The 13575-nt window shown below is 38.1% G+C and overlaps 1 protein-coding gene across 4 annotated transcripts in view; it reads right to left on the bottom strand.

The window, feature by feature from the left end:
* Nucleotides 1–6654: 6654 nt before the first annotated feature.
* The window catches only part of LOC107272725 (interference hedgehog), a 9162-nt gene continuing 2241 nt past the window's right edge, over nucleotides 6655–13575 (bottom strand). The window contains exons 2-7 of one of the 4 annotated variants that reach the window (XM_015750168.2): nucleotides 12064–12144; nucleotides 11516–11758; nucleotides 10402–11391; nucleotides 9470–10294; nucleotides 9253–9368; nucleotides 6655–8752 (exon numbers count right to left, since the gene is read on the bottom strand). In XM_015750168.2, the coding sequence (XP_015605654.1) occupies nucleotides 8585–8752; nucleotides 9253–9368; nucleotides 9470–10294; nucleotides 10402–11391; nucleotides 11516–11758; nucleotides 12064–12133 (2412 nt within the window). In that variant the 5' untranslated portion in view covers nucleotides 12134–12144 and the 3' untranslated portion in view covers nucleotides 6655–8584. Of the gene's footprint in view, nucleotides 9153–9252; nucleotides 9369–9469; nucleotides 10295–10401; nucleotides 11392–11515; nucleotides 11759–12063; nucleotides 12145–13575 lie in introns of all 4 variants that reach the window. The other 3 variants (XM_015750169.2, XM_015750170.2, XM_025090022.1) reach the window with 3 other exon arrangements.

Consider the following 13575-nt stretch of genomic DNA (forward strand, 5'->3'; position numbering starts at 1 on the left):
AGTTTTTAAAGTGAAATTAAAAGATGGTGACGTGCCTTGAGAAGAAATCATTGACAATGATCGTGTGACATGGGTGGAAGTGAGTGGGGAATACACAATGCGCGGTGGAGGCACAGAGGCGTCGTAGAGCGTCGTAGGTCCTGGGGTCGAGCACAGGAGCGAAGGGTGCCCTTGGGATTATAGGGATTACACAGAGATTGAATCACTTCCAACTCACCCTCTATAGCTACAGTTACGCTTAGATGTGTCTGACCCAAGCAATCCCTTAATCATCGCGTCTTTAACAGAGACCGGTGTCACGCTTCCGATAGCACAACGCGATTTAAAGATGTTTCATACATTCAGTGTGTACTTTTTATAACGACAATCGTAAAGCCAATCGTTTCATTGCACGGCATAACCGGTGTTGGTACTGTTTACGATAATTTACACCAATCGTTATAAACGTGCTAGTCACTTAAAATGTATGATAACGAGCGCGTGTCTAAATACTAAAGATAATTAGAAAATATCGAAGCATACTGACGTAAAGAGGTTAGTTTATTTTTTTAAAGTTTTCACTGAATCGTTACCAATTATTTCGAGCTGTAATAGAAATTGCAGGTTAAACCCAGTTCAAAGTGAATTCTGAAAGGATGTTTCAACCCCCTAATCAACTCTCGTTTAATAAAACTCGGTTGCGCAAGCCTGTGAACTCACCCCACGTGCCACACCGAAGCCGAGCTAATCTGACTTTGATTAAACTTTTAGCGACACCTAAAAGGGTGGTAACCGATACGAGGTATAGCATGGTCGACGTGTAAGTCGATTTTTATTACGTTCTTGCGTATAAATTAACCATAAGCCAACGGCACCATAGTAAGGAGCTTATCAACGCTTCGAGATTAAAGTAATAAAATTGTTGACGTATTGGAAAATCGTTGCCGGTCTTTCGAAACTCAGCCTGTGACGTATGGAACGTGGCTGGTTATATAAATACAATCGGCACGCGAATCGAGCCGACAGGAAATTACCGACTTTGCTCGTAACTCGAAATCAGAGAAACGTAGATTTTCGAGAATTAAGTGCTACTCTGTTCGTTTTTCTTAATCGGCCAATAACGTATCGTTGCCAGAAATTTATATGACGAGTGTTCACATACGAATCTAACGGATGCCTAATATTTTGTCGGATTCGAGCATCCTACCTTCTCATCGCAACACTTTAATGATCATTCTATCTGTCACTTTTTTCATATATATTTTTTTTATCCACTTACCAAGTCATATTAGAATATTTTGATTCACCGCAGGCGGTGATTCTTTTACGTGTACTTCTCACCAGTTGTATTTAAATTCGTGTATTAACAAGAATCCTATATATTTATAACTACACGTAATGCTAACAAGCATCCACTCGCAATTCATATTATTTTTGAGCATGATATTCGTTAAGATATTATAAATCAGTCATTAAAGACATGTCCGACGAGAAGAATATTACGATCGTCCGTGCTGTTGGCGCGCGTCACTTTTTGCGATTTGGAATTAGAAGTAAAGCATAGGAAATGACGCGTTGTTTAAGATTTATTAGGATAGATGATGAAAGATTTAAAAAAAAAAAGAAAAACAATATAATGTATATTATATTGTCAATTAATTATGATTTTTTATACGCTTTATGACTGGGTATATTTCGCCTGTTACAACTGTTACATTACAAATACGATGGTACCGCAATTACTTTACCTCGAAATTTTTAGCATTAGAAATCCAGTCATTAGAAAACTTCCAGTAAATATTGGAGCATAGACACAATTACGAATAAATGTATAGTTGATCATCATATCAGTACGATCAAATAAGGGATAAGGGTCCACGTTATATGGTGGCGCCATCGTTGAATCATCGCTTGAAACTTTAGAATGTAAAAATCATACTGCCATCTCTCGTGGAAAGGAACAAGTACCATTGAGACAGTTTTATAAATTATCGACTGACTTTTAAGACATTGTCTATTCTTATATTTAGCTTTTTTGCAAAATGATTTAGAACACCAAAAAAATACATGATTTAAAAAAATAACAGATATCAAATCTATAGAGATAAGTGAAAAATATTTTATAGTGCTTTCGATTGACTTTATTTATTGCACCGTGTGTAAGGTATAATATATTGTGCACGTTTGATTAGCTAGATAGTCAGGTTCATACAAAGTTTTTTATGATTCAAATTTTAGGTGTGCAGTGAATTGTACTGGCCTGCGATTAGACTTACCTACTGAGTACACTCTCGGAGGCTCGTGCAGTGCCGGGTTTCAATCACCGTCGGAAAGTTAGCGTCAGAAGATAAAATTGTATATGTTTTTAACACGTTCACGCCGGCGCGTACCACCGGTGGCTCGCGCTTGATTGTGCCGTCGGGCGGCGTGTACTACCTGTGTTTCGCATTCAATTGTGCTATTAGACACTGATAATTTAACGTACATACATAAAAACGTGTATTTTGAATAAAAATTATAATTAATAACGTATTATGAACATAAATTTTGCTCAATAACACACTCATAAAAATTCAGTATTATAAATGTAACTTAAATTCGATAAAATTAACATAAAAATTCAATATTATTTTATTTGTAACTTAATGATTTATTATTTTTTGTGCAATTTGTTGAAACATTCCAAGCAAAGCGCTGGCTGACCCTGGGCAAAATTTAAAAAAATATTCTAACCACCTTTTAGTTATTTTTACTAACAGAAATCTGTGATTAGGATATAAAAAACGGCACGAGTCACATAATTTGCAAAGTAAGCGCTCAATGTAATACTGAAGAAACAAGAAGCGCGTGCAAGTCTGAACACGCGTGAAATGCGCGCCGCCAGATGAAGCGCGACATAGATTTGTGTGCCGCCGTTGGGGAAATCAAATGAAAATTGGCGCCGGCGGGAACGTGTTAATGCCTAAAAAGTTGCTCCTTAACCCTTTTAGTGCCGGGCGAAATAGAGGTGCCTATGCGAGAAAAACCGGCCGAATTTCACAGTTTTACAAGGGTTCGGGAAAATGCTTATAAAAACCAAACGAGAAACGATATTTACATAATTCAAAAAGCTGCGTATTATAGATGAAATACAGAACTAAACAATGACACTAGTTTTTTTGTACTCATTTGAGAATTATAGAAAAAACAAAGGTATATATGTTTATAAATGAAGTAAAAGTTGAGTTCTCTCGTACAAAACGTATTTGCACATACAAACAGCCATCTTTTCACCATAATTTTACAACCATAAACAATATTACATAACAAAAATAAAACATAACTTGAAGGTACACGGTAGGCGCCAGGCGGATTATCTCTTTCGAAATATATAATTGTTATCGGTAATATAACATTGCTGAAACAAAATTATGTTGTCATAAATATTTATATTTATATATTGCAAATATGTAAAATTTTGTTATTGCAACTCACACAAATAATTTATTTAGCATTCGTGGGTACTAATGCACACTCCATGCATTAAAACGAAAAACTATTTTTTTTTAATTCTCTCATAATGAAATTAGATCATTTATAACGTATTACAAATTTATTTTGAGATAGAGTTCTCCCGCAATGCGAATAGTAAAGCGCTACGAGGCGCGGGCCGATATATCGGCTCTGGCACTTCTCGCCAGTGTAGCAGAAGCCGATATATCGGCTCCCGGCACTCAAAGGGTTAACGGGCCGATATATCGGCTCTGGCACTTCTTGCCAGTGTAGCAGGAGCCGATATATCGGCTCCCGGCACTCAAAGGGTTAAATGCTCTATGTGTTTTCCTAATTGCTTCGCTGCTATTATACAATTAAAAAATATTCATTAAAACAGAAATATAATTTTTTAAATTCTATTCCAAATAACCAAACAGATCTTAATATGATGTTCTTAATGAGTCAGTTGCTCTGAAGTTGCTCCATTTTGCTCCGTAATTTGTTTTTTATTTTATTAAAGCACCTTTTAATAACAAGTAAAATTTGATTTTCTCTTGGCTCGATTGCAAACGTAAATAATATGGTTAATTTTCGAACACACCTGTGGTAGGTGCGTTCGAAACCTCTGTGAAGTTAGCCCATCATTATCCTCATTTCAAAAAAAATAGTTGGAGTTCTGATTGCCCGCAGAAAAGTTCTAGAGTTCCTGATGACTTTTAGAAATAGTTCTGTCGATTAAATGTGGAAAATCGCGATTTAAAAAAATGATGGGCTAACTTCACGGCGCCCATCATTTTTGAAAAATTGTATTTTTTTTGGGAGTTCTGAATAGATTAACAATAGTTCTAGAGTTCTCTGTACTTTTTATCAATAGTTCCGGCCATTATCCGCTTGAAAATAAAGTTTGAAAAAATGCGTCAGCCCACCATCTTTTAGAAAATCGAATTTTTTTCAGTGTTCTGGATAGTTCTCAAAGAATTCTAGAGTTCCCTATAGGTTTTTGATACAATACATATCCAGATTTCGTCAAAAAATCATTTTGAAATGAGTATTTCAAAAAATCAATTAATCGTATAAAATTCGATACTCCCGAAATACTGGATGGATTAATCAAGTCCAGGTATTCGTTTTGTAGAACTCTTTTAGAACTACCCAGAACTCCTGGAACTCTTTTTTTTTGTTGACTAACTTGAGTAACGATAAACAGAAATGAGACAAGCAATACGAGGAGAAAAGTTCAAGAAAAAGATAATTAGTTCGGGGTTCTGGGTACTTCTCAAAGAGTTCTATCGATAATTCTCATGGCAAAAAGCTGAGAAATTAAAATTGAAAGAGTTATGTGACTTCGAACATTCTGCGTAGCAAGTAGGGTAGGTTCGAGGGAGAAAAAAAATGAAGAGTTCCAGGAGTTCTGACAAAAAAAAAGAGTTCCAGGAGTTCTGGGTAGTTCTAAAAGAGTTCTACAAAACGAATACCTGGACTTGATTAATCCATCCAGTATTTCGGGAGTATCGGATTTTATACGATTAATTGTTTTTTGAAATACTCATCTCAAAATGATTTTTTGATGAAATCTGGATATGTATTATACCAAAAACCTATAGGGAACTCTAGAACTCTTTGACAACTATCCAGAACACTGAAAAAAATTCGATTTTCTAAAAGATGGTGGGCTAACGCATTTTTTCAAACTTTATTTTCAAGCGGATAATAACCGGAACTATTGATAAAAAGTACAGAGAACTCTAGAACTATTGTTAATCTATTCAGAACTCCCAAAAAAAATACATTTTTTCAAAAATGATGGGCGCCGTGAAGTTAGCCCATCATTTTTTTTAAATCGCGATTTTTCACATTTAATCGACAGAACTATTTCTAAAAACCATCAGGAACTCTAGAACTCTTCTGCGGGCAATCAGAACTCCAACCATTTTTTTGAAATGAGCATAATGATGAGCTAACTTCACAGGGGTGCGTTCGAAGATGAGCCGACGGCACTGAAGAACATAGTTTCTCTGTTTACAAAATGCTAAATACTTATTCGGTTGCAAGAAGATGCAAGCAGTCGAACAAAAGCCCGATAGTGACAATTGATTTCTTACTGTGTACGTATAAACTTTTTCATGCTGACAAACTCTGTCTGAGTATACTTACATCTGCTGACACTGAGTAAAAGATGCTTGACCTTCAGATTGACCTTGACCTCTAACCTAAAATAACTTGACCTTGATCTCTGGCCTAATATAAACGCAAGGGTTTTACACAGAATTAGCTCACGTTGAATAGAAATCATCTTGGGTTGTGGGTTCGTGGATTCCAATAATTTTTTATTCAGCTTAGCCTGTTTAAAGAAAAAAAAAAAAAAATAAGAATAATAATAATATCCGACCACAAACCTAGTACCTCATGACTGCGAGTGCCCACAACACAACATGATTTGTTAATTCTTCGTAAAACTCTTGCGTGTACACTTACTCAGTGTCAGCAAATGTAAGTATATTCATACAAGGTTTGTCAGCATGAAAAAGTTCAGACGTTCACAGAAAGAAATCAATTGTCACTATCGGGCTTTTGTTCGACTGCTTGCATCTTCTTGCATCTGAATAAGAATCTAGCATTCAATACAGAGAGAAACCACGTTCTCAGCGCCCTCCGCTCATCTTCGAGCGCACCTATCAGAGGTGTGTTCGAAAATGAACCGTATTGTTTACGTTTGCAATCGGTCCAAGAGAAAATCAAATTTTACTTATTATTTATAGATACTTTTAAGAAATGAAAAATAAATTATGGAGCACAATGTAGCAAATTGAGAGCAATTGACTCATTAAGAAAACCATATGAAAATATGCTTGATTATTTGGAATAGCAATTCAAAAAAAATGTATTTCTGTTTTAATAAATATTTTTTAATCATTGTATAATAGCAGCGGCGCAATTAAAAAAACATAAGAAGCATTTAAGGAGCAATGTCTTAGACATTAAAATCATACATTTTTAGAAAAAGGCTACTTTTCAAATACCACAGTCGGTGCTTTAAAAGCCCTCTTTTTTTCTCGTTGTATAACTGACAAAAATACTCAGTGCATGAAACTCCTGGAAAATCTCTTTAATTGCAGAAAGCCACAAAGGAAAACAAGAATCAATGGACTGGCAATGTTATTAAGCAGCTTCTACCCTGGTGTACGTGTAAAATTCGAATGATTTCAATGTAAAGGTTTTCATGTTTTATTATTTAAAAATTATATTAGGGTACATAAAAATATTCGTATATATAAATAATTGATATCAATATTATATTGCTGGGCAAGATGTAAGGCACATACACTGCATTATAATAACAATATTCTAATATATACAACTTCCTGGTTTACGTTCTGCAGTTCCCTTTAACGAAGATATACGATTGCGGTTTGTGTACCGTGACTCTGGGATGCTAATTTATTAATAATATATTTTCAGTATTCGTATATATATGTGTATACGTATAGAAAATGCAATCGCAAGTTGATGATATTTTAATTTAAACTTAAGGATTAAAAAAGATTCATATATACAATTTGTAGATGAATAAAGTGATCCGGTGATGACAATCATAATAGTAATATGGAAGCACGTGTTAAACAGGCAGTACAAAAATGAAGATAATCAAGTTTAAAGATATTCATTTTTACACGTTGAGTATATCTATATAATAAAAATTGATACTTCGTTCTTTTTCAATCTCAAAAACTACTCAGTTAAGTATCTTGAAATTGTTGACAGACGAATATTTAGTTATTATCTAATATATAAACAAAATTCTGAATTTTATCTTGGTTTGGGTTTTATCATCGGACCACTTTAATTCTCCATTGAATATTTGAAGGTATCAACGCTTTTCACAATATTCTTTTTTTGACGCACAACCAGATTCTCACTTTCCATGTAAATTAAATATCATTTTTAATCGCCAAAATTTCATTCGCATTAACGATTAACTACTGAGAGCCGCCAACTAGTAATTATTAATAAAGTCTATACTATAATAATAATGACAATAGGCGTAAATAATTAAAAATCTTAAATAGAACCTTGATCGTAATACTTGTAAAGGTGCTACTGATGCATGAATAAAGCAGCTTCTCTAAAAGAAGTACTCATTCGATAATTTGTAAAACTACAATTCTGTATGAGATAACTAAATTTCGTAAATTCCATGATGAGCAAAAAATATAAAGTCTTGATAGAACCTATCCACTGGCGTTTTTGATTTTCATGATTCAAAAGAAACTATAAGAGTAGTAATGACTCGAAATACTCATTAAAAAATTTTCATTATTTAATGTTCGCGTACCGGCTAGCAATGGAAACTGATTTTCTCACAAAAAGAAGTTCTTCTTAAGAATACGTATAAGAACTAGAATCTCAAAAAATCCGAAGTCTCAGATTACCTGTGATGTAAATTTACACTTTTTCATTAAATACAATCGTTATCAATGTATTTAATAAGAAAAAACACAAGAAACGCTTTGTCCAATGATAAAATTGAAAAAAAAAACCATATTTACCTAAATGTAGCCTACGTTGTGTTTTTCTCAAACTCTTATCAATAAAATCAGTATCAGTCCGAGTATGTACAAAGCAATAAAAATAACCTTAACAATTCGTATGAATCGATAAATAAAGGATTCATAGAAGCTGCCTGCTTGTGGAGTAAGAGTTCCACGATAATGTTTCACTCAATAAGAATTTAAAAAAAAAAACGGCTCAATGCCGAGCAAGTGCCACGGCTTCCTAGTAGTTATGCCTACTAAAGAAAATACAGACCGGGCTAAGTCTCATGAATGTCATGTCCCGTTTCAAGCCGAGAGAAGAATGCATACCTTAAAGGATTACCTACAATCTATAAAGTCCATAAATATTCTGAGCTGAGAGTAATCGTAAATAAAAGACGCAAAGTGCTTCTCCAGTCTTACTAGAATTTGACTTATTGTCACAAAACCATAAATATCAAACTAAATTGTCGCATGAAATAGCGAAAAGACGAAGGAAGACGCGTTTCCATATGGAACGCAAGACGGAGACTTGAGGCCCTTTCGCTCGAAGATCTCCTTGCGGATTATTAGCAAACTATGGTATAACAGCGATGCGCTCAGAGTGACTGTTCGTTAGGTGGTGATCCTTGAAGCAAGGCGGGCTCAGCCTGCGCAGCGTTCATACCACTCTCAGCCGAGTCACTGCTGTTATGGCTGTTGCTGTTGTTGTTCTGACCGTTAAGAAACGAGGCCATTTCCATCGAAGATTGTTGTCCAACAGTGCGCTGTTTAGAAACATGCGTGTTCGTTCGCTTCTTTCAGATCTAAAGCGTGTGAGTAACGTACGTGTGTGGTGTTCGAAGTGGAAGCGGGAGAAAGAAAGAAAGAAGAAAGAATTCAGATATATTGGGAATGATGATGGTAAAGAAGACGAAGGGGAAAAAAGAGAGAGAGAGAGAGAGGAAGATGAATGAGTAGGATATAGAAAACAAGGAGAGTTTAAGTAACATTGAGAAAGAGAAAGAACATATAAGTCCAATGCTAAGGCCGTAAATAGCTTATCGTACTCGACCAAAACCTTCACGGCGTTAACATTGGACGGATGGTTAACAATGGAGAAAATGAAATGACGGCAGCTGGTTGCTTCTGGTATTCTCGAACGAAGCTGCTACGACGGGCACATTTCTATTTGCAAAAACAGTTTAGACTTTTAGCACATCCTTTAGTCATTTCTTTTCTCCAAAGAACTCAAACTGATAACTATAGGCTAATTTCGAATACAGACCTTAGGCTGCATCGTGTTTTCGGGCGTATCGAGACCAGCCAGTGGATTTGCGGTTATGTTGATCTTAGAATCAGTTACCCCACCGTTCATTACTCTGCCATTCGTCATTGGTTTACCTGAAGAGAACCATGTTGACGGAATATCAAAATACTCTTTGGAATGTCTCCAAACTCGTATAATGTATTTAAGTTCAAAAGGAGGCTTGAGCCGAAGTTACCTTGCGATTGCGAAGACTCCCTGCTTGGTTTACGCTTTCGTCTCTTGTAAATCACAGCGATGCCTGCCAAACCGCCCAAAACAATAGCTCCGCCCAAAACACCTCCAATGATTGCATACATGCTAGCATTCTTTTCACTTTCGACAGGTTTCTGATTATTTTCAGCGAGGACCTGCTGAACCGGTGGTTCCACCACAGCTTTCTTCGTTTTCTGTCTGAGAATCTGTGAAAATTCTGAAGCAGCATCTACAGAAAAGCTTTGCACCTTGAATTCGTAGGTCGTATCTGGATTGAGATGACTGATCGTTATATTTCCAGCGTTTCTTCCTTCGACTGTAGTTTTCATATAATCCCCGGCAGACGTGGAAGCTCTATGATAGACGTAAAAGCCCTCGACATCCACGCAATTCTTTGGACTTTGCCAAATCAGAAGAACCTCGTGCGGACTCAAAGCTTCGGTGTTGGTCAACAAAGGAATTGGCATCTTGTTACTTTCAAGTAATCCTTCATCTCGATTAAGATGAAAGCGTACTGAATTGGGACTGAGCTTATTGTCATTGTTAGAGTAAACAGCAGCTATCCTGAATCGATAAGTACGATTAGATTGCAATTCGTTCACTTCGAAGGATCGAACGTGATTGGGTATCTCCATATTAGCAGTCATCCACTTGGATTGCTTCCCATTCATCTTTTGCCCGAGTTCCCGATACTGCACCTTGAAGAACTGAATCGGCAGCCCATTATTTTCCGGTACGGACCACCTGACCATTACCGATGTGTCCGACAGTCTAGTAACGTTTGGCTGATCTGGTGGTACCAGAATTTCTGGAAGGAAAAGCGAATTGACGCATGGACGAGATAAGTTAACGAGTCGGAGCCGACCCTGTTTGCTTACATAAATAAGAGATTTTAATTAGCGAAACGATAATTACCAGACCCCTTTCGTTTTCCCTCTTTGCTATGTCTTCTGCCACCGGTTCGCGTATGTTTGTATCCTCTGGTGGGGATACGATCCGGTCTCGATTCAGTTGTACCACTCATATGTTGCTTTGGATTGACCCTCAATAAACTATATCCAGAATCGGAACCATACTCGTTGCTGGCGACGCACTGAACGATGCCGGCATGTTTCTTCTCCACTGGTGAAATAAAAAGAGCGGCACCCTTGATTTCGACGTTATCGTACTGCATCAGTGACTCCCCGTTGATCAGCCACTCGATCGTCGGTTCCGGGTTACCGTTTACAGTGCAATAAAGATCGAGTTCACCGCCCTCCGAGAAAGTCGACGACTTGGGTGATTTGACGACTCGAGGCACTTCCACGACTTTCAAGATAATCATGGTTTTGATCAATTTCACACCGTTGCTCCAAATGCAATCGTATTCGCCCCGATCTCCGGGCTGTACGTTCACTATAGTCAATCCCATGGGTGTGTACCACGATTGTTTTGGCAAGGCGCTGCCCAACTTGGTCCAAGTAACGCTTGGAACGGGATAGCCTGCTCCAAAGCACTCGAGGGTCACGTTTTTACCACGCAGTACCTTGTACTCGGCTTGCGGCTGCTTCACGAAATACAGCTCCTGCGGTCCTTGGTTCGTTCGTACATTTAAAACTATGGGATGGCTGTTCGATACGGTTTCGGAAGTGATATAGTTGCTGGCCGTGCAAGTGTAACTTCCTGAATCCGTAAGCTTCGCGTGCTCGATCACCATCGTCTTACTACCCGTCATATTAACATTTTCAATAGGAGTGTCGTTCTTGTAAAATTGTACAACCGCCTCGGGCGACGAATAAGGCACAGGGCAAGTGATCGGTACTGTATTTCCGGCTGCGACTGCAATCTCCACGGAGCTCTTATCCGAAAACTGTTCAATTCTGGCAAGAGTGAGTCGCGCGGGATCGGAAGCCAAGCCACTCGTACCTGAAAATCAATATCGATATATCGGGTATATATTCAGTTAATAACCACATCAATACGACTCTCGAAATTCTAGACTCTGAAGTCTTAAAGACAAACAGAGATGTACCCGCAGAGTAATACTTACCATAGAAAGCAATGCATCGAAAGTCACCAGCCTTAGATTCCGTATCGAAGTTAACGACGTGTTTGGAAGTTTTGCCGCCATTGGTCATCGAGTAAATAAGCGGACCCCACTCCTTGGAACCCAAAGGCCTGTGACGCCAGGCGAATCTCTCAGCAGGAAGATTGAGACTGCATTCGAAGTACACGTCGTCGCCCAAGGGAGCAACCAACGGCTGAGGATGTCGCGTGAACGTCATACCCATATCTAAAAGAAGGTAAAAATAAATATAACGGATTGCGAACAAAGCAAAAGCTGTTCCATTAAATATTCTTTGCAACGGCCAAAAGATCAACTCGAGACACCTAAGGCCATGTTCCCACGTCCCTGAGAAATTGTATACTTGACGTTCTGTGTATCTAAGATAGAAGCCTTATCGAAGCATTCAGCATGGAATCGACGGAGCGTCGTGAAGTATCAATTAAGTGTAAAGAGATAAGAAGGTTCAGCCATGGGAAAGGCCCCGCATTCACGTTCCAACGTTATATACACCTTGGTGCATCGATACTCACCGGATGTCCAGCATCCCGTCGCGTGGAGGAAAACCGCTATGGCGCCGCAGAGGAAACACACCGGTCGCATCTTGACACATTCTGAAAGTACGGAAGAGCCCAGAGGGTTACGTTAGAAGTTTCCTTCTTCTTCTTTTTTTTTTTTTGTTTTCTTTCGTGGCTTTCGACCTCATTGGCAAAGCGTGTATCCCGAACTCGCGGCCGAGAGTCACTAAAATTAATGCTTACTAGCCGCCGGTTTAACTTTAGAACCAGGAGTTCACGTGGAAATAGAACGCATTCTTGCATGCCTGACATTGCGCACGAACACTTATCGTACGAACTTTTACCAGCTACCGCAATTTTTCTACAGGTACGAGTCAGACCCTGTGGCTAATTGGGTGACGGGCAGGAGTCTTAGCTTAATCCTAATAAGGCTAATGAAAGAGATCCAGACGCTCTCGAGACACCAAATCGAGAAACTGAAAGTTTCGTTAGACTAATTGTAAGCCGTACAACTACGGTAGGTATGCAATATACACGTGTAATCAAAACTTCCAACGCGAATTATTCAGGTTGAATAACCTAGTCTGATGGCGATTACTGCGAATGCTCGTATCAAGCAACGATTCAATTTCGTGCATCAGTTCCATACCAAGGTCCGTGCTACGAATGCATTGGTCAAGGAGAATGTCCATATAGGGTTACGAAAACTGGTGTTTCTGCTATATGAACCGTATACACCTACGTACAAACGTCATAATGACAGAAAACGTACTAGCTAGATACCCTGGGGGAATTATATATTGGCCAACAGCCGGTCGCGTGGGCAATCTCATTCATAGATATTCTCACCCACGTAAACTTGTGACTTATGAATTTGTATGTTTTTTTTTCTTCATTCTTAAACCCTACAAAATTACATACATTAAGTGAGCTTTGCGAGTGTTGCGTAACGGCCAATAGTTTATGAACGTATGCAATTTTCTTTATCTCGACGTTACCTTTTCAATTCTCATGCGTTTGGACTGCGCGTTCAATTCGTGCACGTGCATATGGGGCTACGATGATTTTTAATTGAAGACGATGGCACTGATATCAACCGGTCTAACCGAATAAATTTTGTTTTTTTGATTAGTCAATTTTTTCTTTTATCTTAGACTCGCAAAGTATCGTTTTATCTTCAGCAATTTATTGTGCTTAGCGATCCAAGTCCAATTGCGTGTGACGGTACTAATTAAATGAAGAAAAAAAACGTCTTACATCTATCTACTTGAACTCTTGAACAGAAACTCTTTTAAGCGTCGTATAGACCGCTGGATAGATAATTCCGATCGCTAATTTGCGCAGCGAACTTCTGGTCAGATATAACGTGAGTGCCGATGGCACGTAACAGGTGAAAAGGACGAATGAGCCCAGTTCTCCTTTTCTCTCTCTCTCTCTCTCTTTCTCCCTTCCTCTCGTAAAAATAAAGAACACGAATTCCAAAGCAGTGGTTGTCAACTTGGGTTACATGGGGTACGTGGGGGCTGA

This window comes from Cephus cinctus, unplaced genomic scaffold (genome assembly GCF_000341935.2).
Source record: "Cephus cinctus unplaced genomic scaffold, Ccin1 Ccin1_scaffold1237, whole genome shotgun sequence".
NCBI lineage: Eukaryota > Metazoa > Arthropoda > Insecta > Hymenoptera > Cephidae > Cephus > Cephus cinctus.